Source organism: Castanea sativa, chromosome 8, assembly GCF_040712315.1.
Source record: "Castanea sativa cultivar Marrone di Chiusa Pesio chromosome 8, ASM4071231v1".
Taxonomy (NCBI): Eukaryota; Viridiplantae; Streptophyta; class Magnoliopsida; order Fagales; family Fagaceae; genus Castanea; species Castanea sativa.
The window spans coordinates 55,523,696-55,550,650 of NC_134020.1; the positions used below are offsets into that span (position 1 = coordinate 55,523,696).

A 26,955-nucleotide genomic window follows, 5' to 3' on the forward strand; every position below is an offset into this window, starting at 1 on the left:
AGGTTATACAATTAATATTATAATTTGAGTTTTTTTAAAGAAACTTACAGCGGTGTATATCCCGTGTGTGTGGTAATACTTTAGTATTCTAAAAAAAAAAAAAAATTATAGTTTGGGTTGGAAAAGAAAGTTTTTTTTTATTTTATTCCCCACCCTCAGATGAAAATAGATCCGTTCTTGCATTCAGTTCCAATAGGTTTACACAGAATATCACTCTATCTGGTACCATCTTTCTTCAGCTTTGACAAAACTCCATCTGAGATTACATAAAAAAAGATTCTACACATATTTACCTTGCAAGTATTTATTCTCGTGGGTTCGTTTTCCACAAACCAAGAGGGACAAAGATCGCAAAGGAAACAGCACCATTTATTCATTCTTCAGACAAATAGTACTGGACTATCACATTTATTGTCAATTCCAACACGCGTATGTGCACACAACACAAACATGGTCTGAACAAAATGCTATTGTGAGAAAATGATGGAGCTCTACAACCCTTTTTATACATATTTATTTTATGGAATGGATCTCTACAACTTGGTACAACCAGCTAGGTCTTATTTTCCCATGTCTTTGTCATTCACTCGTGCACCATGCAGACCATAATAAATAGGAAAAACAGTAGCCATTAATTACCAACATAATGTAGTAACTATCTAACACACATATATTAACCAGTTACCATTTCCACCATAATGTAGTAATTAACTATCTAACACACACAAATATATATTAACCATGCATCTAATCTAACATACACATCTGATCACTTGACGTGGGGTTCTTAGCTTTGTTTATTTCTGCAGAGGCAGAAACTCAAAGTACTGGCTTGGAGCAAGCTCGTTGTCCCTAGTTTTGTTAGGCACTAGTTTGATGTCCTCTTCTGTGAAACCAATATTATTGCCATCACAATCACAATGATCATCACCATATAATGGAAAGAGTTTAAGGGTTTTAAACTCTCTTCTTTGATCCTCAGGGTCGGGGAAACCTTCCCTTAATGATAAAACATGAGCCATCTCCTTATCTTGACTCGTAGCTTGCCTTTCTACTGTTCTCCTCTTTTGTGATACTCTCCCCTCAAATTGAATCCGCCCAAGTGATATTTTCTCTGCTTTTGCTGCTCTATGCACCAAAGCAGATTCCTGAAAATCACGAATAATAGATGTTAGAATGATAGTTAATGGTTTAATGAATAAATTTCATTGTTTCAAAAACCATATAGTTTAAAATATTTCTAAAAGGTCCTCCCGGATAGAAAATACTGACAAAACAGAATTCATGAATCCAAGTCAATTTGATGATGTGAAGTCTATTATGCGGCACGAAAATTTTGAACAATTTCAAAATTATATAGACTAGAGTGAAATATTTTAAAGTATAATAACAATTTTGAAATAAAGATAAAAATTAAGGATCAAATATACAATTTAACCTAATTTAAACTTGCGGAGCATGTGATAGTTTATTATGGTAATAGAATAGATTATTTATGTTTTGAACATTGTCTTCAATTTGAAAAAGATAAAAATTTTACCGCAAGTCCACTCTACGTTTGCACGTGATGGAAGAATTATAATAATATTTTAATCACGATTTTTTTTTACTCCTTTCAAATTGTTTAATTTTTTTGGACAAATGATAGTTTATCAACGACAGTTAAGTGATTAAATTCACACTTAGTCCAAAAAAGTTCTCAAATCTTACACGCAGCCCCAACAAAAAGTAAGGAATACAAGTTCTACTTCCCAACATCCAAAAGGCCTTGTTGCTTTCTCTTATTCTTTTCGCTTCTAATTATAGATTTTTAGGGCATCTAATTTTCTTTTGGGTATAACTTTCAGCTAAAGTCAAGAATATTATACAAAAGATGTGTTCAGATACTGCTTATTTACTAAAAATCAAAAATTTATTGCTAAAAATGTTGTAATAAAATAATTTTTAAAAATGTGAATAGTACTGTGAGACTTAAATTTACCTAAAAATTTGTGAAAAAATAAATTTGATAATACGTGAACAGTACTATCGAGACCCACTAAAAAAAGTGAACGCGTAAATTGGACAAAACATCCCATCCAAAAGCACGCAAAGTACATAGATAAAGATGACTGGCGGACCTCTATAAGTCTTCTGCAGTTTAAAAGAGGTGCCCACTTCTTTGCCTGCTCAACTTTATAAACTTTCCTCTCCATCACTGTAGACAATCAGAAACAAAGCAAATTCAATTTTACACATCTCAAAGATTAAAACCACATATAAAAGAATAAAAAAAAAGGGACAAAAAGTTAAGGATTAATGTGTTTTCATAAAATAGTTTTTAAACACTATTTTTGGAGGACAAAAGGAAAACTCACAAATAAGATACTTTTATTAATATAAAACTATTTTAGGAAAATTATTCATTTTGATTCTCTTTTCTTGAAAATAAGATGCATATGTTTTCAAGAATAATTATCTCAAAACAGTTCACTTTCCGTTTTTTTTTTTTTTTAAAGAAAAAGTTTTTTGTTTTTAAAGTGGAAATCGAAAGCCCTTTAACCTAGCTTCTCTCTCTCTCTCTCTCTTGTATTTATTTGGTCACTATTGTGATGTATGCCATGTTCTAGATCAATAAATGGTGCAATAAAAATATCATAATTGAATCACAAGTTCTGCATCTTTTTCTTTTTCTCAATTTTTGGATTTTCATAAGTCCAACCTCATCACCTTCTAACTCATACTTTTACCACCATATTAAACTATGATAGTTGTTGTTTACCAATAATTATATATATATATATATGTATGTATGTATATATAATTGTTGTGTGAGCATTAAGGGTATGGTATCTAAGAAAATGATGAAAAAATTGGATATGGTTATAAAAAAATGTACATATATATAATTGATTGGTACCTGGTTCTTTCTTAACTAGACTGTTACAATCATGTTGTTGCACTTGTAAGTGTGAAGCCAGTTCCCGCCTGCGTTTCTGCCTCTCTCTCGCTTTGTGATTTTGAAACCAGTAGAAAACATTCTTCCCTTCAACCTTACCAAACCTTCGAAGATATGCTGCAATCTGTTGGATCTGATCAGCTGTTGGAGTTCGTGTTCCATGTTGATACAACTCTTGAAGGACTAGTATCTGCTCCGGAGTTGGACTCCACCGTGAACTTGCCAACGGTTTTGTGTTAAAATTTGTCTCAATTTGTTGAGTTACATAAGCTGTAAGGATAACAAAGTCATATGCATGTGAGTGAAAGAAAATAACCAATGCTTGCTACAACTATATAAGTACATCAAATATAAGGAAAATTAGGAATAAAAAACGTGTAATAATAAAGTAAGACATGCCCCCATTGTTGTAGAATAGTAAATTACTACTTATCTCAAAAGTTTTAAAATAATTTTTTTGTTACTTCCATTACATAAATTAATAGTTCAAGCCACATTCAAAATTAGGGTATTTTCCATATTTATAGAAACTTATATTCTTCGACTATTATTCTAAAGAGAGAGAGAGAGACATGGATTCAACCCTTTTGTTCTATTCACACAAGCACAAAAATGGGAAAGAATTGAGAAAAATAATGTCGCATATACCTGGATGGTGATTCACTGAGAAAAGATTGGTGTAATGAGTAGAATCACAGTAAAGAGGGGTTAATATTGGACTGATTGACATAGGCTTTGGAACAAGGGGTCGAAGTTTAAGACCAGTGAATGAGTTAGACACATTAAACTCTTTACCATCACCACAACCCATTATCCACTTTGTGAATCACTGCAATGAAGCTATGCCCTCTCTCCTTCTCCCTAGAGAAATGTCATATACATTCCAAGGTTTGAGTAGAAGATATGAATCCTGGCAACCCCAAAAAAAGAAGAAGAGAAAGGAGTATGTAAGAGAATGAAGAATGAGAATGAAAAAAGTTGGATTTCAAATTAGAGACAAGAAAGTGTAAAGTAGCAAGCAAGACAGTAGCTAGGTTGACCAAGCTTTCATATATATATGTGTGTGAGTGAGAGAGAGAGAGAGAGAGAGAGAGAGATAAAAGGTTCAAAACTCGTACATACAAGAAAAAGAGAGAGAGAGAGAGAGGGACAAGAGAGGTATGCAATAGGAGGACAAAGCTAAAGAATGGGTGCAGTGAAGCGTGGAATTCTGAGAGAGAGATATTGGGAGGCGAGGAGGTATAAAAAGGACGTGACCATAATGATAGTGTTGTATCATAAAAGCCCTATTCGAAACACACCACACTATTATTGTTTAATTACACTGTCTTGTGCCTTTCACTCTTCTCAATTTATACTGTTTGCTTCAATATTTTCTCTCCTTCAATTCTCTCTCTCTCTCACACACACACACACACACACACACAATCAAACACACACAGATTACCAATAGTATATTCTGTGGGCATCCGTGAAGGCATGAACTCTTCCTATGTCCATATATTGTATAACAAAATGTTGGATGATTGCCCCACAATTGTGTGATAGGGCCCCATGCATTATACTTTTTGTGGCTATTTTCTTTTCACATAGCTTACAAATGATAGTCAATTTTTTTAATTTTCTTCTTCAATATCATCATATTATTATTATTATTATTATTATGAGAGGCGTTACGTCCACAATATTTTTACAATATTTTCACAACAAATCATAGGTGGTTAGTTGTTATTGGTTCAAATTTGAACTTAACACTAAGATTACTTTTTTGTTCCAACAATAATGACCAGTAACAGCCTACCACTTAAAATTTGTTGTAAAAATATTGTGAAAATATTGTGGACATATTATTTCTCTATTATTATTATTGTTGTTGTTGTTGTTGTTGTTTACGTAATAATGATAGAAATGTTATTACGTACAACATTTATATCTCTTTTCCTTTCCAACATCAAAGTTTGGACTCAACCCGACAAACCACAACATAACTAATTAATATGCTATAATAGAGGTATTCTGAGATGGCAATTGTCCAAAAACATATGGAGATGGACAATCATATAAGTGAGGGTGAATTTATTCTACAAAGGATGTGTATCTTTAAAAAAAAAAAAAATAATAAATAAATAATAATAATAATAAAGGGGTTCAAATCCAAGTTTCTCTTATGGAGAAAATCAAGTAATGTCATTGAATCATAAGATTTTTAACCAAGAATTTCGATTTTGATAACTATAGGAGTACCAAAAAAATATATATGGAATTAGGGGGGGCATATAGCTAGATATACAAATAATCATGAGAGGACATCCCAATAATGTCTACGCGTAAGTGTTAAGTTGAGAACTAAAAGAGCTAGCTAGCTCCATCCTCACAATAATGTCAATACGTGTGTTTGTTAACCATGCAATAAGGTTGTCCAATGAAAAGGAAAGCTTGGTACCAAATCACACAATCATGTTGTCGATCGATCGTGTTGCCTCTCTAATTAGTTCCATACATGAGTTTTCTCATTACTCCATTTGTTCAATCATATTTATTATCTCTTCGTCTTAGCCAACACCAACCTGACTTGCTCCTCAACTCTTAACTATAGTCATAACTCATAACTCATAAATATGGCAAAATGATTTTGCACGCTTCTGTCTTGGTGTCTATCGACCATATCTGGAAATCATTATTGTTGGATTTATTTCGGTTGGACGTTATAAGTACTGTTAAATTATTTGTACTTGCTAACTTAAATATGGTTGACATATATGTATATATATACTTGTTTTCTACGTACGTATGAGGTAAAATTACCATCTCACCAATAAGATGTTTGAATTAGTGCATGACAAATAGGCAAAGCTCTTGTGTGACGCAAACCATGATTACAAAATTATTGGAAAGGTTAGCTTAGCCTAGCCTCTAGGTATGAGCTGGTATCATAGAGATAAAATTGAATATGATAAGCCATTAATATATAACTAATTGTGCACGTCAGATAGCCCCTACTTACACTCAAAAAGTCCAAACTTGATTAACGAGGAATTTGATCCTATTCAATCCCCTGTAGACCTACCCAACAGGGTGGCTTTAACACTCAAAAAGTCCAAACTTGATTAAGGAGGAATTTGATCCTATTCAATCCCCTATAGACCTACCCAACAGGGTGGCTTTTGCCTTTCGATTTTGCAAAGTTGGCTTTTACATTTGGATTTAGGATCTTCTTTATAAATCTACTTTTACTATGATTCATATTAAATGTTACAAGTCTAAATGCATATTTAATATCACCTAATGTAACACCAAATACATTTTACTAGATGTAAGTGCACAATTTGTACCCTGACCCAACTGCGTGATGGGTTCAAGTCCAAAAAGCCTTATACAATCAAATTTGTAGAGCGTGGACTCGAAACCTAGGTTTTATGGATATTTGACAACAGATGGTGGGCTAGATTGCCACTATCTACACAATCGATGGATAAAAATAACGGAAAATCCTCCTCGGACGTAAGCCGAAGATGTCTTATATTGCTTTTCCTTCTTCCAACAATAGATTAAAATTAAAGATGATGCGTACAGTACTCTCTTTTCTTTTTCTTTCTCCCTCGGTCCCCAGCTCTAGTTCCTTTCTCATTCTTTTATATCATTCTTCTTCTTCCCTTCATCTTCCACGTGTAACACAAATCGCCAAGTTGGATACTTGTCTCATCCGCCACCCTCTTGAAGTCTTCAAATAATTGCTGTAAGGCTGGTCATTATTATTCAGAAGTCATTTCCCCATTAATGCGGCTAGAGAGGTAGGTGCAGAGTCTTTAATGCGGCGGTAGCAGCTTTCCTTAAGATATTTCCTATCCATTCTCCCCTTCTGCTCTCTTGTAGAACACATCATCATACACCAAACCTCCTAGAATCTCCTTCTAAACACCGTAACATATCATCCGATTTGTACCTGACCTAGCCGAGGAGATGCCCTTCCTCGGACAAGCCCCTCTAACCTTTTTGCAAATAACCCGCTTGTGGGCTTTAAGGCTTTGCTCGGACAGACTAGTACCCCGAACCCGGCCCAAGGCCCATGAACATATTTTAAACAATCTGACCCCACATTAGATATAAGAAATAAAATATGACTGGGACTCTATTTACATGTCCTTTATTCACATAGAAGTCGTGGGTCCAAACCATGGCCATTTTCAAAGAAATTAACATTAAATTTAGAAGTCAGAACATTTTGCGGGGTTTAACAAAGTGTGCAAGATGTAACAAGCATGCTTTCATTTAGCAATTACATGTATAATATATATCCTAGATGAACTTAGAATTATTGTCCAATTTTCAAGAGATAATAGAATTCCCAAAAAGATGAAACATCTCGTCTTTGACACTGCTCAACTGTGATCTAAAAGTACAATAGTTGCCACTGTTCTACAAAAAAAATATTCCATTCACTTCAAAGAAGGAATTTTATCCAATCTCAAATCCAAACTTGACAAGGAGAAATTTGATCCTATTCAATCCTCAATAGAGTTGCCCAACAGGCGTGCAGAAACCTTGAACTTTATTTTCGATTCTGCAGAAGGTCTATTATCTTTGATGGTGAGGAAGAATTGCCCTTAATCCACATATAAGTCTTTAAAAAACATGCACAATGTAACAGACATACTTCCATCTAGGAGTTACAGTCTGTTGAGGCTCATTTTTTGAAAAAGCCCACCAGTAGGAAGAAGCCCAACAATATGAGCAAGAATGGAGTTAGTGAATTGATAGGAAGGAACCATTAACGGTAGGAATAATAGATCATAGGCCCATAAAATAAATAAATAGATCTTGAGAAAAGCATATGGGTCCAGAAGAGCCCAAAAGGAGGAAGTAGTAAACCCATGGGCATTATGTAATGAAAAAAAAACAAGAATAGGCCACAGCAAGCCCGATGTAATGAAGTAAGAAAGAAAGGGATTGAGGGAAACCCCATCAGCTCCAAGGATGAAGGATGAAGGATAAAGTAATTGGGCTAAGGAAGCCCAAAAGAGTTAGCAAAGTGTCCATAGGAATATAGAATTAGCAAATGGGCCAAGGATGCCCAAGGAGAAAGAAATGGGACAAAAGAGCCTACAAACAATGTAACAGATTGGGAAAACAGTGTAACATAAATGACCATACAAAGTCATTGAAAGAAGGCTGGGCAGCAGGCCCAAAAAGGCCCAGCAAAAACGGGTCTAATAATACCATGGCAAGAATAGCAGTATAGTGTGGCAAAAATGACATCAAGACTACGGGTGAAGCAAGAAATGGACTAAAAAGAGAAACCCAAATAAGGCCCAACCCTTGAAAAGAAGCAGGCCAATAAGGAATGAAAGACCAGAAGATGGTTCACACCATAAAAGGTCAAGGATGGGCGGCCGAACGCACAGATGAGTCCCAGACCACGGCAAACGCATGAGCAGCAAACAGGTTTTAAATGTACACAAGAAGTGGAGCACGCCCAAGACCCAGGCCCTACCAGCCTGTACCTAGCCAATACAAGAGTGGTGGGTCATGGGTCAAAGGTAAGAGAGGGTATGGTCTAGCGGTGGGGAGAAGGGAAAGCCTATTCTGGGGTTCCTCCTCAAGCTCTTTTGGGGGAAATGTCCTGCTGAGATAACATACCACCCAAAAGAGGGAGGATGAGCTGGAACCATTAGGTGCATGCCATGAGGGATAGGAAGAGAGAACACCCACACCGTGGCAGATGAGAAGGCCACAGTGAGCAAACAAACAAAACAACCTTCTTTGTCTGGTAATGGGGAGTGTCATAGCCAGCACAGGTAAGTGGTGGTGGTTGGGGCACTGACAGACCAGTGATAGTTGGTAAGGACACTCAGACTAGACAAAGATTGTTAATGGGTAAAATGGTAAAGAAACAGTTGTGGCAGGTAGTATATAAAGAGCATTTGCCGTGCATAGTAAAGGGGGGGGGGGGAAAATGGTAACAATCACCACAAGAGTGATTACCATTATGCCGCACAAAAAAGCACAAAAGAAAAGAGAGAAAACAAAAAGGGAGAAATTGAAATAATAAAACAGGGAAAAGAAACAGAGAGATAAGAGAAAAAGAGCAAGAGAGATTAGAATGGTAGGCATGCACCAATGAGTTTTCTCCTTCTCTCCCTCTTAAAGCCTACCCTCTGTTAAGAAATACTTTTGGGCACAAGCCATTCAGGTCTGCTCCCTCAAAGTGTGTAATTTCCGCGGCAAGATGCTCCTGCGAGGTTACCCACATTGAGGAAACGGTTCCCTCCTTGACCACAACTCTGTAACTAAACTAAATGTGGCAAACTAGTCATATTCTTCTTTGACTTTACTGATTATCGTTATATTCTCTCCTCCAGTCTTTATTATTATTCTTACAACTTGTTCTTTTATTTTATTGTTGCGAAATATTGTTTATTTAGTTTGCCTAATAATAATGTATCTCGCTTATCATTGTTTTGTTTCACCCATTCCACCACAACTTTCTTCTGTGGTCGTTTCGCCTGCCATGGGCATGTGACAATAGTTTCGGCAAACGGGGACATAGTTTGTACGCAAGCCGGATCAAAATGAGTTGCAGTTGAGCCGGTCCTGACTCTCTTATCCAGAATACTTGAGCTCAATACAGCAGGAGACAGTCTAGTCCAAAATCACAAAAAGGCCCACCACACATAGATACAATATATATTCTAGATGAACTAATAATGATAGTCCGAATTTGCAAGAGATAATCAAGTAGAAGAAACATTTCTTCTCTTTGACATTGGTCAATGGTGATCTAAAGTACAATAGTTGCCACTGTTTTACGAGAAATATTCCATTCCAGTATAGTTACATTGCAATTCTAGTAAAATGAAGTGTATTTGGAGAGCAAAGATCATAGAACTGATGCAGTTTAAATACATGAACTACACTAACTGATCAAGACAACAAATCCCTCCATTACCTCTCAACCTGCAGATTTACTCACAATTGAAGTTGGAAATCTTTCTCCCAAGAATATGATGCAGCTCTATGGATGAATTAGATACAAGGAATTCATATAAAATATACAACTACTCAAGAAGCTTATTCAAGGTGCCAACACCAACTGCTGCAGCGAGATGCCAGGCAGCATGAATGTATGGAGTCCTAGGAAAAACATCATCAGCAATAAAAAGTACACCGCCCAACAGTGATGACATCTTATGCACATTGTGGGCCGTCCTCAAATCTGGATCTTTTGATGCTCTTTTTGCAAATACTACCTGGAATAAAACAAGGCAAAATTATTTTAGCTAAACAAAAGTAAACGCTCAGGGGGATGGAAATTTTAAAATAATAATAATAATAATAATAATAAAATCTGATTTGGATATTAAATATATGAGATGATGTTGGTAAATTATGTCTAGTAGAGATTTTAGAATGGATGCTAAATACATAGCCACTACATTTCAGTCAGCTAGTTCTGATATGGGATACATAATTTTATGTGAACAAACTAAGAGGCATGTATGTAGTGGGTTTTCACTCTTCAAACTGACTTCATATTGTTTGAATAATGAATATTAGTCATGTTAAGTTGAAGTAATGACTAGGCTATCATACCATGTAGCATACAACAAGGATTCATTCTCTGGCCAGGTTTTGAGCTCAGTGTAACATTTCATACCGTTCAAAATGTGCTAATCATGTTCAGCTCTAGTGATTACTGATTACTAGCCTATCATAGACTGTAGACCACAAAAATACTTTATAATCTGGTCAGGTCACAGGAAAACAGTACATAGTCAGAAATAAAACTCGACAGAAATTGTGGTTCCAAATTAGTGGATGAACCCCTAAATGTTGTAGTTACATGTGGATTTTGATTGTCATTAAACAAAGAAAGTTTTAATTTTGAATAAGTAACCCACCAAAAGAAGTTACTTTGACGGCAGAACAATATGGTCAAATCCAAACTGCATTACCTTGTAAAATGATTAAGAAGCTCTTGAGCACTGATATTTATCAGCTAAGCCACAACTAAAATTAGGCTAAAATGCACTTTACATTTTAAGTTCCTCAACTTTCAAAATTTGCAATTTACTCCATCAAATATTAAATATAATGATGTCATGTGCCCCTTCCATTATTCTCCGTCACATTTTCGCCATTAACCAGCCCAAAATTGACTTTTTTCCCCCTATTTTTGGTTCCAAAAGATATTGTTTTTGGATGGGTTAATGAATTTAAAAGATTCTAATGGATGTCAATGGAATAGGCATGTTGACATTGTTGTAATACTCAAGGGTGTAACACACAAGTTTTCATAGTCAAAGGACTGATTTAGAAGTGGTTCCAAACTTAAGGGTGTAAATAGTATTTAGCCTAAAAATTATGGGGTCTAATATATGAAAAAAGAGTGTCAAAGATCAAAAACAGTGAATTACCTCCATCATCCCTGTATGAACAGCCGAAACCATTAGAGGCTGGACAGGTAGAAGAAATGCCGATGCTGCCATCAAAAACTTTGGGTTGTCACCTCTGAGGGCTCTTGATAGACACTGACAAAATGTTTACCAGTTTTCAGTTTTATGTATAAGTGAGCAATTGAAAGAACTTGAAGAAGAATGTGAGCTGGTGGAGCTAATTGTTTGCAAAGAAACAAAAAAAAACTTATAATGTGTGATGTGTGCATACATATACATGCATGCATAAAATATATCAGTTTTCTTATATAGATGTACAAATACATGCATTGGTAAGTTAAGCCAATTTCTTCATTTTTCATAATAAAATAATTTCTGTGCAATTAATCATGAAAGTCATCTTTTCTAGGAAATAAGGAGAATGACTTAACATATGGGAGAACTGACACTAAGTTAACTTCAAAGCTGAAGTTGAGTTTAATTGTTTAAGTAATTCACATAGGTTAATGCGGCACATTGATTTAGCATTATAGTTAATGTTTCTCGCTAGTTTGAGACACACACAAGCAACTTGTACGTGGACTAGCACAAACTAAACCAGATCAGTCAAAAGAAAATACTAGATCAAGACTGAATCATCAAGTATACACACACTGATACGCACATTAGCTCTGCTAATTTTGATATACAAGGTCAAGATTCATGAATCTCAAAGAATTATACAATTCAAAGCAGGTGTGCTGCAATACTTTTTCTGCATAGAAATCCTATTAAATTTTCATTCTAGCAGATGTTATAAAATCATGCGATGACATCAATCAGCCACATGTTTTTTCACTTTGAAAATTCCGAGTGATTAGCAAACTATATTATTAGTTTCGACTTACTACTGTTGCTGTGGCTATCATTGTATAATCAGCCCATCTCAAATACTGCCTCAGTTTTCCTCTTGAAGTGTGGTACAAACTTGAGGCAACTCCAACTCCAATTAATGAATTAGCATACAGCTTAGTGCTCATGCTCTTTCTGCATTCCAGTCAAGCAAATAAAACAAATATTAGAAGATTCATTTAAAAAAAAAATTATGCTTATCAACTAAATTGCAGCAAAATTTCACCTTGGGGCCTGGATTCCAAGAGCTATGAAAGGAAGTGAAGTAAGGACATTAGCCACTGTTTCTGAAAGATTCTGATCACCTAGCAAAAGTTAGCAAACATATTAATTTTTTCACAAGAGATTGGGCAGCCTGACATGCAAAAACAAAGTTAGAGAAAAGGGTATTTCTCTTTGCAATACCTTGAATACATCCCTGGATGGGCCTCAAACAGGCTGGTCTACGCTGCCATACCCATCTGGAGATGTAAACAAAAAATTAGTGCGGCTCATGCTGCATCAACTTTGCATGCAAACCACTATGTAAAGGAAAATGTAGATAGCAATGAGACTTCAAAAATGGGGGAATGAATCACAAGAATTACTTATACATATTAGTAATTAATTTTCCTATCTTTGATAAATTATTCTAATTACTTAACAATGTCTGAATACTTTAAAGCATATGTCAATAAGCAACTCTTTATTCCTTAAATTTTCACTCACTGCATCAATAGGCACTGATTTACTTCAATAATCGAAGTTCTATTGTTTGACTGAAGAAAATCTCCATCTTTAGTAGTCTCTTCCAATGCAAATGGTGAATGAGGCACCACATGCACCCCATGGACGCCCTCTAGGGCTCTGCTTGTATTCAATGTACTCTGTGGACACATAGGCTTTGCAGTAAAAAATTGAATCAATTCAATTGCCAGAAAGAACTTGCTGGCATCAATTGGAACGGAACAAGTGTGACCAGAGAAACTGAATATATTGTTTGATCTTGATTCTGTAATGGTACAAAACAGCAGAACACATTGAAATTGAAAATTAGCCAGAGCTTCAATTGAACAATGCAAGTCAAAATTTCTGCAATATCCAATATTCCACAACTTAATTAATGAACTGTAACATGGAATATATTGCTATTCAAAGAAGTACACTGTATAGTTGCTTCGGTGTTCAAAATATCAGTTCTAATTATAACTAAGCCCATTGAAAAAGCTAGTCATAGCTTTACCATTCTTTGGCAGCCATAAGCACTACTGAATTTTAGAGGGTCTACATTTATGGCCCACTTACAACATATAATACAGACATACAAACATAATCAACAATTCACTATATATCAATTACGGTTGTGCAAGGAAGAGAGAAAGTTGAAATTTTTAACTTTTTTACATAAGAAACTAACTGAACAGTTGGTCTTTTGAGCTCAAATTTAATCGTATGACCCACCAAATAAGCCTTTACATTCCCAATGAAGTGTGTGCCTTGATTAGCATGATACATTTGAAAGAATAAAAGGGAGAACAAGGTACTAAGAAACAAAGTTGCCTCTTGGCAAAGTTAAACTTCAGCTATCCAATCAATCAATATAAATTGGATCCAGATGCAACTTTTTTCAACACCCACCCATATACACAAAACCCAAAATTTAAGAATTCCACCTGATTTCTTCAAAAAATTGTTTTTCAGATCACTATGCCGCATTTTGTCGAACATATTATAAGCACTTCCTCATCCCACCAACACACACTCAAGACCAAACCCATTAACCTATTTTTTTTCCTTATAAAAACCATTCAATCTTTAAATTCATCTCTTTTATTAAAGACCCATAAAGCTAAAATAGAAATCAAAAACAAAATCTTTGATGGGTCCAATTAGTCAGCAACATCACATAAATACATACATAAGAATACCAACATATTAAACTACCAACTGCCATGCATACACATATATTCAGAGAGAGAGAGAGAGACAGAGAGAGAACCTGGTGAAGCTGAGGATAGAAGCACCAATGGGGTTGGGTTTGTGTATATATATAAGAGAATAAGAGTAGTGATATGAGAGAAGAGAGAAGGTGGTGGTTGATTCAGTTGAAAAGGGCAGAGTCTAGTTTTATAGAGAGGCCAAAAAAGAAAAGAGAATATAGGAAGCGGGAGATGCGCATTAGTCTAAGAATCTTCCTCATGGCCTGTGCGCATATTCCACACGGCTAATACTAGTATGCCATTTTAGAAAGTTAAAAGCCGTAGACAACCCAAATTCAACTTTATTTGTTCCGCTTGAAACGGAGACAATCTATATGGCAAGAAAAATGAGTAAGTCTAGTACCCATTAATTTTCACAATTTTGTCACAACTTTGCCACATAATGAGCTATAAGTGGTGAAAATAAAATGGTAAATCCATGATTTCACCGCTCACGAGTCACTACGCTACAAAGTTGTGAAAATTGATATGATGCTAAACTTTGAAACTGAGAGAATCTATCTTTCTTGCCAGGAAAAAAAAAATTGCTAGAGTAACATACTTGTTTTAAAATTTTGTTTTCAAAATTATACATTGTTATTAGTAAGTGAAAATATAATGTTATCACTGCATAACCTTGATGCGATGGTCACTCCACAAGTATAAATATTTATGAGGTGTGGGGGGCAAGGGTCAGAGTTCAAGTCTCTAGGAGAGAGATTTTACACACATATACACTTAGATTAGGTTAAAGTAAAATTTCTATTATATATATATATATATATATATATATATATATAGGCGCCCAAGGTTTAAAGCATGTTTGACATATAGCGTTACGAAACATACAAAATACAAAATCTTAATTGCAAGAAGAATAATGTTACTAACACAAATTATTTTATAAACTTTTATTAGGACAAATTTTTATTAATTGTCAGTTAACTAACTATTTGTAAGTGCACAATTGCACCTGGTCCCAAGAACAGTTATGGGCTCAGGCCCAATGAGCCTTAAATAATATGAAGTTGTAGAGCGTGGGCTTGAAACCCAGGTTAGAAGTGTGTGAGGATTAAATGACAAACTAAAGATTGCAAGTACTTGGAAACAATAAGGAATATTGTAAATCAGCTTCCTCGGATGTAAGCCGAGAATTGTTCTTATATTATATCTTTCTCTTTGTTTCTTTTTCCTTTTAGGTTACAAAAAGTCCGTCCCCTTTTTGTGTTCTAGGTTGCCCCTTAAATACTCCTCTCTTTGATACTTTGTACACGTGTTGTCCCATCTCCCCCTTAACCTAGATATTTCTTTTCTCAGTGCCTTTGAATAGTAACCAGAAGTTTCCCTTCCACTGTTCAGGTGTCACTTCCCCATTAATGCGGCCAGGGTAGTAGGTGCAGGGTCTTTAATGCGGATGTGGCAACCTTTATCCTTGACATTTCTCCAACACCGGTGCTTCTGGGGCATTCTAGGGTTCCCCCTTTTAACCATTGGCCTTAACCGTGTCATCCCCTAATCTTTACTATGAAATCCCGAGTTCTTCGGTGTCCATCCGAGGGTAAGTTCACCCTCGGCTGAATCCTCGGATCCTCGGCGTATGGGCCGACCCATAGTACTAACAAATTCTAAACCCAGGAGCAGGTCGGCCTTCCTTAACACGGCCCAAAAGGCCCACATTCCCATCAGGATCTTTTTACCCCCACACTATTAACATCATATATAATTTGTTAGTAAATTATACTTTTTAAAATTTCGGTTTACTTTTGACTGTGAGCACGTAGCTTTTTGTTGTCCTTTATTGCTCAATGACATGTAGCTTTGATGTCCAAACACTAGCTAATATCAGTGTCCTTGCCAAGGGAAAAATATACTCTGTTCATAATTTTGATGTCCTCATGTTGCTTTGTCTATTCACACACACACATTTTCTAATGTTTCCATTATATTGTGCTGAAAGGTTTGGGGTTGGAAAAATAAGTATGGTAGCACCATTTTACAATAGTTACGTCGCTTGGGTGCCTGGTGACACAAGGACATTGAGTCCTCTGCTCTACTAGTTGTGGATAAAGCATACCATTCTTAATTAGTTTTTTTTTTTTTTTTCATGTCAGATTCAGTCATGAATCTCTTATTTTTTTTCTTCTTCCCCCACTCTTGGAGTGATTTTTGCTTATTTTTCTTGAATTAGTGCTTCACAATGGATGAGAAAAGCTCAAGAGCTCTGACAGACGCTTTTGTTAGACTTCACGAGAAAAAGCTTATTTATAGGTATGCTTTGACACCAAGAAAAGTTGTGCGTTCTTTATCATGGTGGTTGTTCCTTCAAACTTCGGTTTTTTTTATTTTTTATAAATCACTTGCTTCAAGTTCTCACTTCAAAGTTTTGACCTAAATTTGGATACAGTCAGCCCTTGTGAAATTAGATACCTGATAATTTTTTTTTTCAATCACATGCTTCAAGTTCTATTCTATATACGAATCTATACATAATTTTTGTGTAAATGAGTAGCATAAACAAATGCGAATTTGATAACAAATACATCTATCAATTAAAGTTATAAAACTAGTTGAAGTTGTTTGTAAGTAATACCACTCTTGCTAATAGGTTATATATGTAGCGTTGAGTAGCTTATATCTTGTGACCATTGAGATTTTCTTTACATCAATTGTATGATAGATATGGAAAAGAAATGGAAAGACAGTAAAACATGGGACATATTATCTGGCACATTTGCAGCTTCTAACATGTAGGCATCAAGAAATAACGGCATAGGATGAGGGCCATATTACATAAGAAAAAATTTTCATTCAAGAAAAAAATTTATTGCAACATATTACATAAGAGCTTATATCTTGTGACCATTGAGATTTTCTTTACATCAATTGTATGATAGATATGGAAAAGAAATGGAAAGACAGTAAAACATGGGACATATTACCTGGCACATTTGCAGCTTCTAACATGTAGGCATCAAGAAATAATGGCATAGGATGAGGGCCATATTACATAAGAAAAAATTTTCATTCAAGAAAAAAATTTATTGCAACATATTACATAAGAGCTTATATCTTGTGACCATTGAGATTTTCTTTACATCAATTGTATGATAGATATGGAAAAGAAATGGAAAGACAGTAAAACATGGGACATATTATCTGGCACATTTGCAGCTTCTAACATGTAGGCATCAAGAAATAACGGCATAGGATGAGGGCCATATTACATAAGAAAAAATTTTCATTCAAGAAAAAAATTTATTGCAACATATTACATAAGAGCTTTACAAATATATTATTGTATTCGGTGCAATAAATGAACAGTTAAATTGTATTTTACTTTCATGAGTTCCTTGGTGTTAGTTACAGAGGGGGAACCCCATTGTTTGCTTAGTGCTATAGTAAGTACTAAGTAGTTATTTACATTTCAATGTTATTTGGGGGTTGTGGTTGGTGAGCTCACTTTCGAATTTTGGCTTCTTCTTCAACTGTTCTTCTTTACATGCTTTTTGCTTTTTGTTGTTGTTGTTGTTGTTGGAATGTTTTTAATTGGAGCTGAGATTGGCAGTGGCTTGATAATGTTTTCATATTTTGCTGATATTCCTATTCTAAATGCATCACAGTAATTTGTGAATACATGGGTGTGAGCGACCGCGACCCCGGCCTGCCAATTTTTTCTCAAACTGAGTCTAACTCGTGTGAACGGGTGGGATCGTGATGCTCAAAATGAATGAATTCACAGTAAAATGTACTCCCCCTTAGATCGAGGGTTTTACATGGAGTCGCCACTTATTTAATTTAAATGGAAAAATAAGAAAACCTTCAATATAAAAAATGCTTCTGTTGTATTAATATATATGACAATTTACATCAACTGTGTAACAAAAATTTACAATGTTTTTTGTCCTACATACAATCTAAGAAAAATAAATTACATTGCTTTATTTCCTAGTTACAATCTAAAAAATGTGAAATTGCATATACAATAACATAGTCTAGAACCCTTGATCTTGGTTCGGATGCTAATTTACGAGATGGGAAGGGATTAAGCACCCATCTCGCCCGTTAAAACCGGTCTCCTACGTTAAGGTGGCCAACATCATGTCATGTCAAACAAATACAAACAATATGTCAGACAAACATATTAATTTGCAAGAATTGTAAGCAATATATGTTAGGGGAATCTGACATAAATAGGGGGAAAAAAAAGAAATTTGTTAGATAACAATTTTAATGTCAAGAAAGCATGAAGGTAGTGCCATGTTCATCCAAGAAATCAATGCAAACAAAGAATTCCTAGCCTAGATATGTTCATTTAAGTGTGTGAAGAAAAAAAAAATTGTCATGTTATTTGTCATCAACATAATTGCAAAGAGAAAAAAAAAAAAAACATTTAAGCATATTTGATTATCCAAGCAATTATGAAAAGAAGTAAAGGAAAATCCCCTAGACATGTTCATCTAGAGAAAATCAAAATACTTAAACATGTTTGTTCAAGTATTTAACAAAGTAAAACAACTGCCTAGACATGTTCATCTAAGTATTCAAGAGAAAGTTGTGTTTTAGCCTAGAAGTGTTCATCTAAGCATGTAAAATGAATATCAATGAGACATATAGGCATGTTCATCCAAGCATATCATGAAAGAAACAAATAATGACTTGTTAAACATTTATTCAAGCATGTGTAGAAAGTTAAGAACATAATTAACTACTTACTAGCATAGAATATAAATTAAAAGAGGGAAGTGACCACTTAAAGGGCTAGGAAGAAAGCAAGGAAGTACTCAACTACAACCAAAGTAAGAACAATGGTTGCACAACAGTTTTTCTTTTCTGCTTTCTCACTAGCTGTCCAGAGGGAATTCGGGGTCTAGAAAATGGAAAAGATCTTCTCTATTTATAGGGGAAGGGATGACTTAGCTTTAAAGCTAAATTATTAGCTTTCTTCTGAAACTAATGGAGGAGATAAACCTGTTTAAATGAGCTAGAACGGATTTGGCGTTGATCCCTATTTGAATTTTGAAAGGAAGTTGAAGATGATGTTGAACTTGTGTTATCCTCTGCACCTGTTTTGTATTTTAGCTCTAACTTTCTGCTCAAAACTCCAATTGATTCAAAATTGGTGTTTCTGAAAGGAAATTCAATTCTCTACAACTTTTCCAGAAATAGAGAAAACCAATTTTCAACGTTTTTCAGGCTAAAAATGTGATTTAAGTTGCCGCTGAAAATAGTTACGTTTTTTTAGCGTTTTTTTTTTGTTTTTTTGAAATGTTTCAAAGAATGTATCTGTTTTCCTATCCAACTTGTTTTTCAAAAGCTTTCTTCTAAAGCTAAGGGAGGGAATAAGCCTATTAGATAAGCTTGATCAGATTAGGTGTTGATCCTCATTTGAAATTTTGAAAGAAAATTGAAGATAATGCTGAATTTATGTTATCTTCTACACCTCTTTCGTATTTTGGCCATAACTTTTTGCTCAAAATTCCAATTTATTCGGAATTGGTGTTTTTGGAAAGGAAATTTAACTCTCTACACCCTTTCCAGAAATAGAGGAAATCAAATTTCAACGTTTTCCAAACCAAAAATGTGATTCAAGTTTCTGCTGAAGATAATAACGTTTTTTGAGCATTTTTCTTCTTTTCTTTTTTTTTTTTTTTTTTTTTTTCATGGATCATATCTTTCTCTCTCCAAATTGTTTTTTCAAAAGAGCTGATAAGATGCAATAAAGAAAAACATTTTTTATTTTTTTAAAAAATAATAATAAATAAAATGAAATCCAATCGAAACTCACTCTTAATTAATTTTAAATTAATCCTTGTTGGAACCAATCAAAATTAAGTGTTTAAGATAGGACGTGATTGGGCCCATTGTGTAGGTGAGGCATGATCATTGAAAATTGATTGTATGATAACTTTTAATCAGGTGGTCCGATCAAAATCCATGACATATCATTATGATCGTTAGAGCATCAAGATTTTTTTTTAATCACAAATCTGAAGATCTACCAATTGGTTAAATACAAGTTGTAAAATGGGGTGTCAACAAAGGGTTTTAGAAATAACTATACATTAATTTTGTCTATTTTAAAATTATATAGTATGATGATGTCAAGTTTGCCTTTCTGTAAGTGTTTCCACCACTTAAAAACAAAAAAGTGAGTTTATTTCACACATACTATTGTTACTTGAAAATCATAGGAGAAATATATGGATTAGGTAGTAAAGATTTTAAGTATTTATATAGCCTTAGGATTATCAATGTGTGCACCTGCCTTTTTTTTTTTTTTTTTTTTTTTTTTTTTTTTTTTTTTTTTCATTTTGTGGCATCTTACTTGATGATTATATAGCCTTAGGATTATCAATATAGCCTTGTAGACTGGCATTTGCCATCTGGCCAAGGAAAAAAAAAAAAGAAAAAAGAAAAGAAGAAGGGTTATAGCCGTGTTTTTCAAATGTGGCTATAGCTGTACCCTATAGCCGTTTTTTATAAATGCGGCTAAAGTATGTTCTATAGCCATGTTTTTAAAAACACGGCCATTGGTCTTGGCCTATAGCCACATTTGTAAAAAAGTAGCTATAGACCCCTCAGACATGTACTTACGAGTTTAAGTGCACTGTTGAAAACGCGGCTATAAGACTTTTTTTTTTTTTTTGTAGTGTTAGTGAGAGAGATGGTTCTCAACACGGCTAGGGCCAGAGGAGAAAAGGGTTGGTTTGGGCTGGACCCGTTTCTTTAGTGGGTTTTTTACCCGTTTATCTTAATGGGATTTGGGCCAGGTGTGCCCTAGGCCCAATCCGAGGGTCATCTCCATTTTGAACCCAATTAGCTCATTGGCTTATATGTCTTGGGCTTAGTTTGCTCCCTAGCACTTATCCTTGGCCCACATTTCCCTTTTAACCCATCTCATATTTTATAACTGACAGCCTACTTTGGTTTTAAATCCACTTCATGTTTTCAAACACACTTTCAGCCCATTCTTTTAAATAAAAAGGGAGCTCATGCATGTTTTCTTTATTAAAATGCCATCTTTTCTTTATTTGCTAGTTTTGTTACATTATTTTTAATCCCTTTTCTCATATTTGCATATTCACATATTTTACTATGTTTTCATTTTATCATGTTTGCATCTAAATACGTATTTTCTCATATTTGCATATGAATTCATAAATTTCCAAAAATCATGTTTTAATCCCAAAAATCATGTTTTTATCCCAAAAATTCATGTTTTTATCCCAAATTTCCCTAAATCTTGTTTTTGTCCATAAATTTCCCATAATCACATTTTGGCCTTGGCCTTTCTCTAAAATTCACATTTTAATCCAAAGTTTACAAAATTACGTCTTGACCCCAATTCTCTCTAAAATTGCAATAAAGCCCTCCATCTTTTCAAAAATCACAAAGGGGCTCCCGAACCCTTTGGAAGTTGTTCGAAGGCATTTAAACAACTTCCAAGGTCTTTCAATCATCTTTAAATCCACACTTTCTGCTTATCTTCATTTGGAATAATTGATTTGCACCTTGTGTGATATCTGCATGCCATGTATAGGTTTACATACTCACATGTTTGCTTCCATGCTTCTTACCCCATCTATGCTTCTTACCCCATCTATGCTTAGATCTACATGCTCACATGCTTGATATCATGTCTATGGTTATACCTTGCTTAGATCTACATGTTTGTATGCATGTTCTATGCTCCTACACCTATGTTTATGCCTTCACATGCTTGGATTTTAGCTTCACATGTTCTATGCTTGGATCTTTATGCCTTCACATGTCTATGGCTATACCTTGCTTTGATTTTAGCTTTGCCTTCACATGTTTATGTTTTATGCTTGGATTAATAAAATCAACTAAAAACAGGTGACTAATCACACCTTAAAAAAACCCAATGATTGGTGGCGACTCCACTCACATTTGGTAATCACCTAAAATTTGGCCTAAATTCCTGCCATAACGCCAAAGCTAGACCTACCTTCTTCCACCAAGAGAGAAAGAGAGCACCCGAAGCTCCGCGTGAAACACACGTGCGCAACCACTATTAAGAGGGGCCCCGCACGTTGGAGTTGTCGCCAAGGTGGGTGGTCGAACGAGGGCTCGCAATGATAGTTGCGGTTTTTCCGCTATAGTCCTAATCAAGGCTGGGCGTCGACATCAGTTCCTAGGGGATGGACGAAACTTAATGCAGATGGGTCAGTGTTTGGGAACCCGATAAAGGCAGGGGGTATCCTAAGGTGTAGCAATGGAGATTGGTTAGCTGGGTTTGCCCAAAAACTCGAGAACACTACAAGTACTGTTGCTGAACTGTGGGCACTGAAGGATGGGCTTATCGTGGCCAAGCAGTTGGGAATTGAGAATATTTGTATTGAAATGAAGCTGAGTTTATTGTTCATCTTGTTTCAAGTCCTTTAGTGGTCAATCTAATGCTTGAACCTCTCTTAACTGATTGCAGAAACCTGATAAAGACCTTTCCTAATCACTCGGTGACGCATGTGTTTAGAGAAGCTAATTGATGTGCTGATCGTCTTGCTTGTATGGGAGCAGAGCTTAACTCTGATTTTCAATTTTTGTATAACCCACCGGATGTGTTGGTTGATTTGCTGGCTAGAGAGAAAGCCAGATTTGTTTGTTGTAACAGACTTACTGTTTAGTAGTATTAATTCCAAGCATCATTTACCAACAAAAAAAAAAAAAAATTAACATGTATATTATGTCTATCTCTTACGAATATCCTCTTATGGCAAAAATTATACTAGTAGAAGAGCTGAATTTAAATATTGAATAAATAAAACAAATTACAAATCACTATCAAAACTAATTGATAAATACTGAGATTCCAATTGCTTGCAACTATATATGGTTCAACACAAAAAATCGATTTTTCTATGTAGGCTGCCGTTTTTGTACTTTCTGACTGACTTTGACCATCATTGACACAATTTAATTAATTAATTAGGTAGAAAGACAAGAAAAGAAGATAGACCATGCATGAAACGTCTAACCTATTACATACTAGCATATAACCCACACTATGTGCAGGGCTTGTATTTTTATTCTTTTTTTTTTTTTTTGATAAACAGACTAGAACTTTTATTAAATCAATGCACAAGATACATCATGGAGAAGAAAACAAAGGATTTTCTTCCATCCAAGCTAAATAGTTATAAATGCCTAAAACATATTTTGCTAAAAGATAAGCAGGCTTATTGCCTTACTGATGAACATGAGAGAAATGAACATTGCAAAACTCAAGACTTGCAGCTAATATTCCATACACCACAGGTGCCACTGAAGATGGAGCTGGAACATTCTCACACAAAGATTGAACAATATAAAAGAGTCTCCCTCCAAAACAAAGTCCAAAATACCAACTTTCTTTGCAAACAGCAAACCCAATTCAAATGCTTTAGCCTTAACTTCAATAGCTCCCAACGATGCTTGAATTTTTTTACATAAATCAACAATGAACTTATCTTCATGATCTTGGATAATAACCCCTACCCCAGCAGCTTTTTGTGAAGAAAAAATAGCCCCATCCACATTGACCTTATAGGCCAGAGCTATTGGAGGAGTTGACTGCTACTACCCTTGCTAGGAACTATCAATCCTTGCTTAAAACCACATTGACCACAGACCCACACCATCCAATCTCTATATGATTTCGTGTCCACGAGGAAGACAATTTTGGGCTTCTCTATCCTAACTACCTTCTTCAAGGCATTAACTGTATGAGGGTTCCTAAGCATCTGGCAATTCCAACTTAAAAGACTCATTATTCCTAGTAGGGTTGCTTAGCAACCTCCACCGATCCCAAATGTGTGGCTAAAAGAACACTAAGCTTTTTAGTTTCCTCAACAAACTTCACCTTCTTATCTGTAGATGAAGAGGACACACTCCTAGTGAGTTTTCTATTTGAACTCACTTGAACTTTGGAATTCTAGTCCAAGTCCGAAGTTTACCAATACAAGTTTTCCTAACTTTATCTTGCTTCTCACAACCCATATTAAAATAAACTCCACTATTAGCCAAATCTTGTATAGATGATAATCTCCAAATCTTGTATAACCACCATATTCTCGATAGGCTCTTTCTCCACCTTTTCTGGCATGCTAATAGATGATAAACTACCAACAACTTCCACTTCTGACTCACCAACATTTAAATTTGAATTTAGGCCCCCAAGACCTTCAGATAATTCACTATCAATCTCTCTCAGAGTATTCTCAATTTAGATGATATAGAATGGTACAAAATGAAAGGAGTATTAGTGGTATTACTCCTATTACAACTTATTATCTTAAAAAAACTATTGCCAAGATCCTAATTCAAGTAGCATCTCATTTGTATTTTCAATGGAAACATATAAGTTCAAATCTCCCTCTTCATGGTAATTGTGAATTATAATACATACATACATACATATATATATATATATATATAAATATATAACTTTGAAAAATATAATTAAAACAAATTGTCCCTAGTATTTTCTTTTGGGTGGGAGATGGAGATGGTGGCGTTGTTGGACACCAACCTAATTTTCCCGAGCCCTAGCATGGGCAGGACTTGAGGCTAGTATTGGATTAATTCAGTGGCCCAAAAACCCTTGTCCAGTGTTTGGATTATTTCTTTCATCAAGGGACCACTTTGTTGAACTCTCTTTAAATGACTAATTAATTGCCTTGGTCGATTCTTGCCTGGCCCACTCTTGGTCCTAGTATAAGAGAAATAATTAGGCTCACTGATTCGGGATGATAAAAATTAGGTTCTATTAACCTTGGGCTGAAAGGTCACTTCCCAATTTAGCTTTGCCGCCTAGGCATCTCTTTGAATTTGCTGCTGGCCCGGCCCATCATATGGTCCATGATTATTTGTTCTTTAAAATCGCAATTCTGTTTTGGTCATGAACCATATTCATCGAATGATTGAATCAATTTTACTGAAGAATTTGTTTTTGTTTCTTTAATTTATCATTTTATTTTGTTAATTTTACATTTTATTTAGCTAACTAATAGGGGCTGCTAGCCTAGATTTGTAAAAGCTCACTTGAATACAAAGGCCTGTAGTCGAACTATATCACTAATGCGAATACTCTAACATAAGGAATCAAGCCACTAAGTAAAATGATTGTTTCTATAGGTGTCTTATTAATAAGTACCCTAAGGGTGCAAGTTAAAAATTAATAAATACTAAATTATGAGCTGTAATTATGGTTTTAAAAACTAAATTGGACTGATTGGTTCAATCGGAAACTGAGCAGTAATCTAGTTTAATAAAAACCCTAAAACCGATATAAAACTGGTCAAAACCGACCAAAAGTGGTCAAAAGCTGAGAATCGATACTAAAAACAATTTATTGACAATACCGATTTTTAAAATTAGGACTCTAATTGACATTTCTTTAAAAAAAAAAAAAATACAGTTATTAATAATTCATTAGCTTACATGCACAAATTTATTGTGGGAATGTGTGTTTTGTATATGTGTTAGGTCCATGAACTATTTTAGGAAAGTTTTAATATTATTTTTATAAAAAATATAAAAAAGTTATTAAAAAAATCAATTACATTTTTTCATATAAAATTTTTAAATTTTTTTTCTAAACCAATGCTGTTAAGACATCAATTAACTTTAACCATATATAATAAGTTGTTCTAAAATTGAGTTGGGATAGCTTATAACTACAATTTATCCGACCATAAATTTATGAATATTTGATACGGACTTCTCCAAAGCACCCATGATTATAGCTGTCATTCCCCATTTTAGTATAGCTGCACTGGTCAATATTTCTCTGCTATCATACGTACTTTGATTGTGAGTGATCATCACACGGTTCCTATAATCATAACTATGACAAAACACCTAATGGCATATATCTCTGGAAATCCCAAGTTTTTGAAATTTGCGAGTTACATCCACACACAGTTACTCCATTCTATTACTCCTGAAGTAAATGTTTCTATTAGCCTGCCAACGAAATAGATTTCTTTATGCCGTATCTGAGAAAAAAAAAAAAATTTCTTGTAACCTTTTACAGAAAAGAATTTGAATTCAGAAAAATATAGTAGCATTTTCTCATCTTTTTTTTTTTTTTTTTTTTGACATGGCAAATGGGTGAGTTAGAGTCGGGTCAAGTTGGTTAGGTTGACCTATATTTTTCGCATTTTTTTTATAAAAAGAAAACATGTATTTGATGCAGCAAATTACTTAATATAAAATGCAATACTTTAAATTCACCACTCATATCATGAAGAGCTCAGCTAAACAAATTAATATTTGTTTAATAGTTTTAAAATTATACAAATCTCAACATTACTAATCAAAACAAAATAGTACAAAGGATAAGTAAAACAAATACACAAGTTTTATTTCTACACAATATCAACATCCCAAAACATAAACAAAATTGCAAATGCCTTATTGGATAACTAATTTGACAAAAAATAAAAACATATAAGAATTTTACATTCTTGAAAACTAATTTTATAATCTATTATCAATTGTGGTTGACACTCTATTTCAATTCGAGGATAAACATTAAAATTTGATTGTTTGCTTATTTATGCATGATCTCTTTCATGAATTTTATGTCATTATTAAACAACTCACACTATAGGAAATATCATAATTTATTTTGAAAAGTTGTTTATTTTGGCACTCCACAAACATTGAGTTTTTTTTTTTTTTTGGCTTTCAAAGAAAAAAAAAACATATATTGAGATTTTGTAACAGCTTATTTCATTAGATTATGTGACTTATTTTGTTTATTGTGTAAAAG

General features: G+C 34.4%; 2 protein-coding genes across 2 annotated transcripts; both read right to left on the reverse strand.

Annotated features, from left to right (window-relative positions):
- Nucleotides 1–611: 611 nt before the first annotated feature.
- Nucleotides 612–4,176, reverse strand: LOC142608187 (WUSCHEL-related homeobox 1). Its single transcript, XM_075779902.1, has 4 exons — nt 3,587–4,176; nt 2,900–3,208; nt 2,121–2,197; nt 612–1,148 (listed from the first exon to the last, which is right to left on the reverse strand). Exons 1-4 carry the CDS (start codon nt 3,747–3,749, stop codon nt 798–800), a joined length of 900 nt encoding a protein of 299 aa, XP_075636017.1. The 5' UTR covers nt 3,750–4,176; the 3' UTR covers nt 612–797.
- A 5,479-nt stretch (nt 4,177–9,655) lies between these two features.
- Nucleotides 9,656–14,488, reverse strand: LOC142606816 (uncharacterized). Its single transcript, XM_075778165.1, has 7 exons — nt 14,201–14,488; nt 12,931–13,213; nt 12,628–12,683; nt 12,449–12,527; nt 12,219–12,357; nt 11,353–11,466; nt 9,656–10,185 (listed from the first exon to the last, which is right to left on the reverse strand). Exons 2-7 carry the CDS (start codon nt 13,098–13,100, stop codon nt 9,994–9,996), a joined length of 750 nt encoding a protein of 249 aa, XP_075634280.1. The 5' UTR covers nt 13,101–13,213; nt 14,201–14,488; the 3' UTR covers nt 9,656–9,993.
- Between the last annotated feature and the right edge of the window lie 12,467 nt (nt 14,489–26,955).

Excerpts from the sequence above, each read along its gene's own strand:
- LOC142608187 (XM_075779902.1), bottom strand. The coding sequence starts at position 3,749 with ATGGGTTGTGGTGATGGTAAAGAGTTTAATGTGTCTAACTCATTCACT. Across the intron at positions 3,209-3,586 it reads CTCAGTGAATCACCATCCAG|CTTATGTAACTCAACAAATT; the intron begins GTATATGCGACA and ends TTATCCTTACAG. Across the intron at positions 1,149-2,120 it reads ACTGCAGAAGACTTATAGAG|GAATCTGCTTTGGTGCATAG; the intron begins GTCCGCCAGTCA and ends CGTGATTTTCAG.
- LOC142606816 (XM_075778165.1), bottom strand. The coding sequence starts at position 13,100 with ATGTGTCCACAGAGTACATTGAATACAAGCAGAGCCCTAGAGGGCGTC. Across the intron at positions 12,684-12,930 it reads AATCAGTGCCTATTGATGCA|ATGGGTATGGCAGCGTAGAC; the intron begins GTGAGTGAAAAT and ends TTACATCTCCAG. Across the intron at positions 12,528-12,627 it reads CATCCAGGGATGTATTCAAG|GTGATCAGAATCTTTCAGAA; the intron begins GTATTGCAAAGA and ends AACTTTTGCTAG.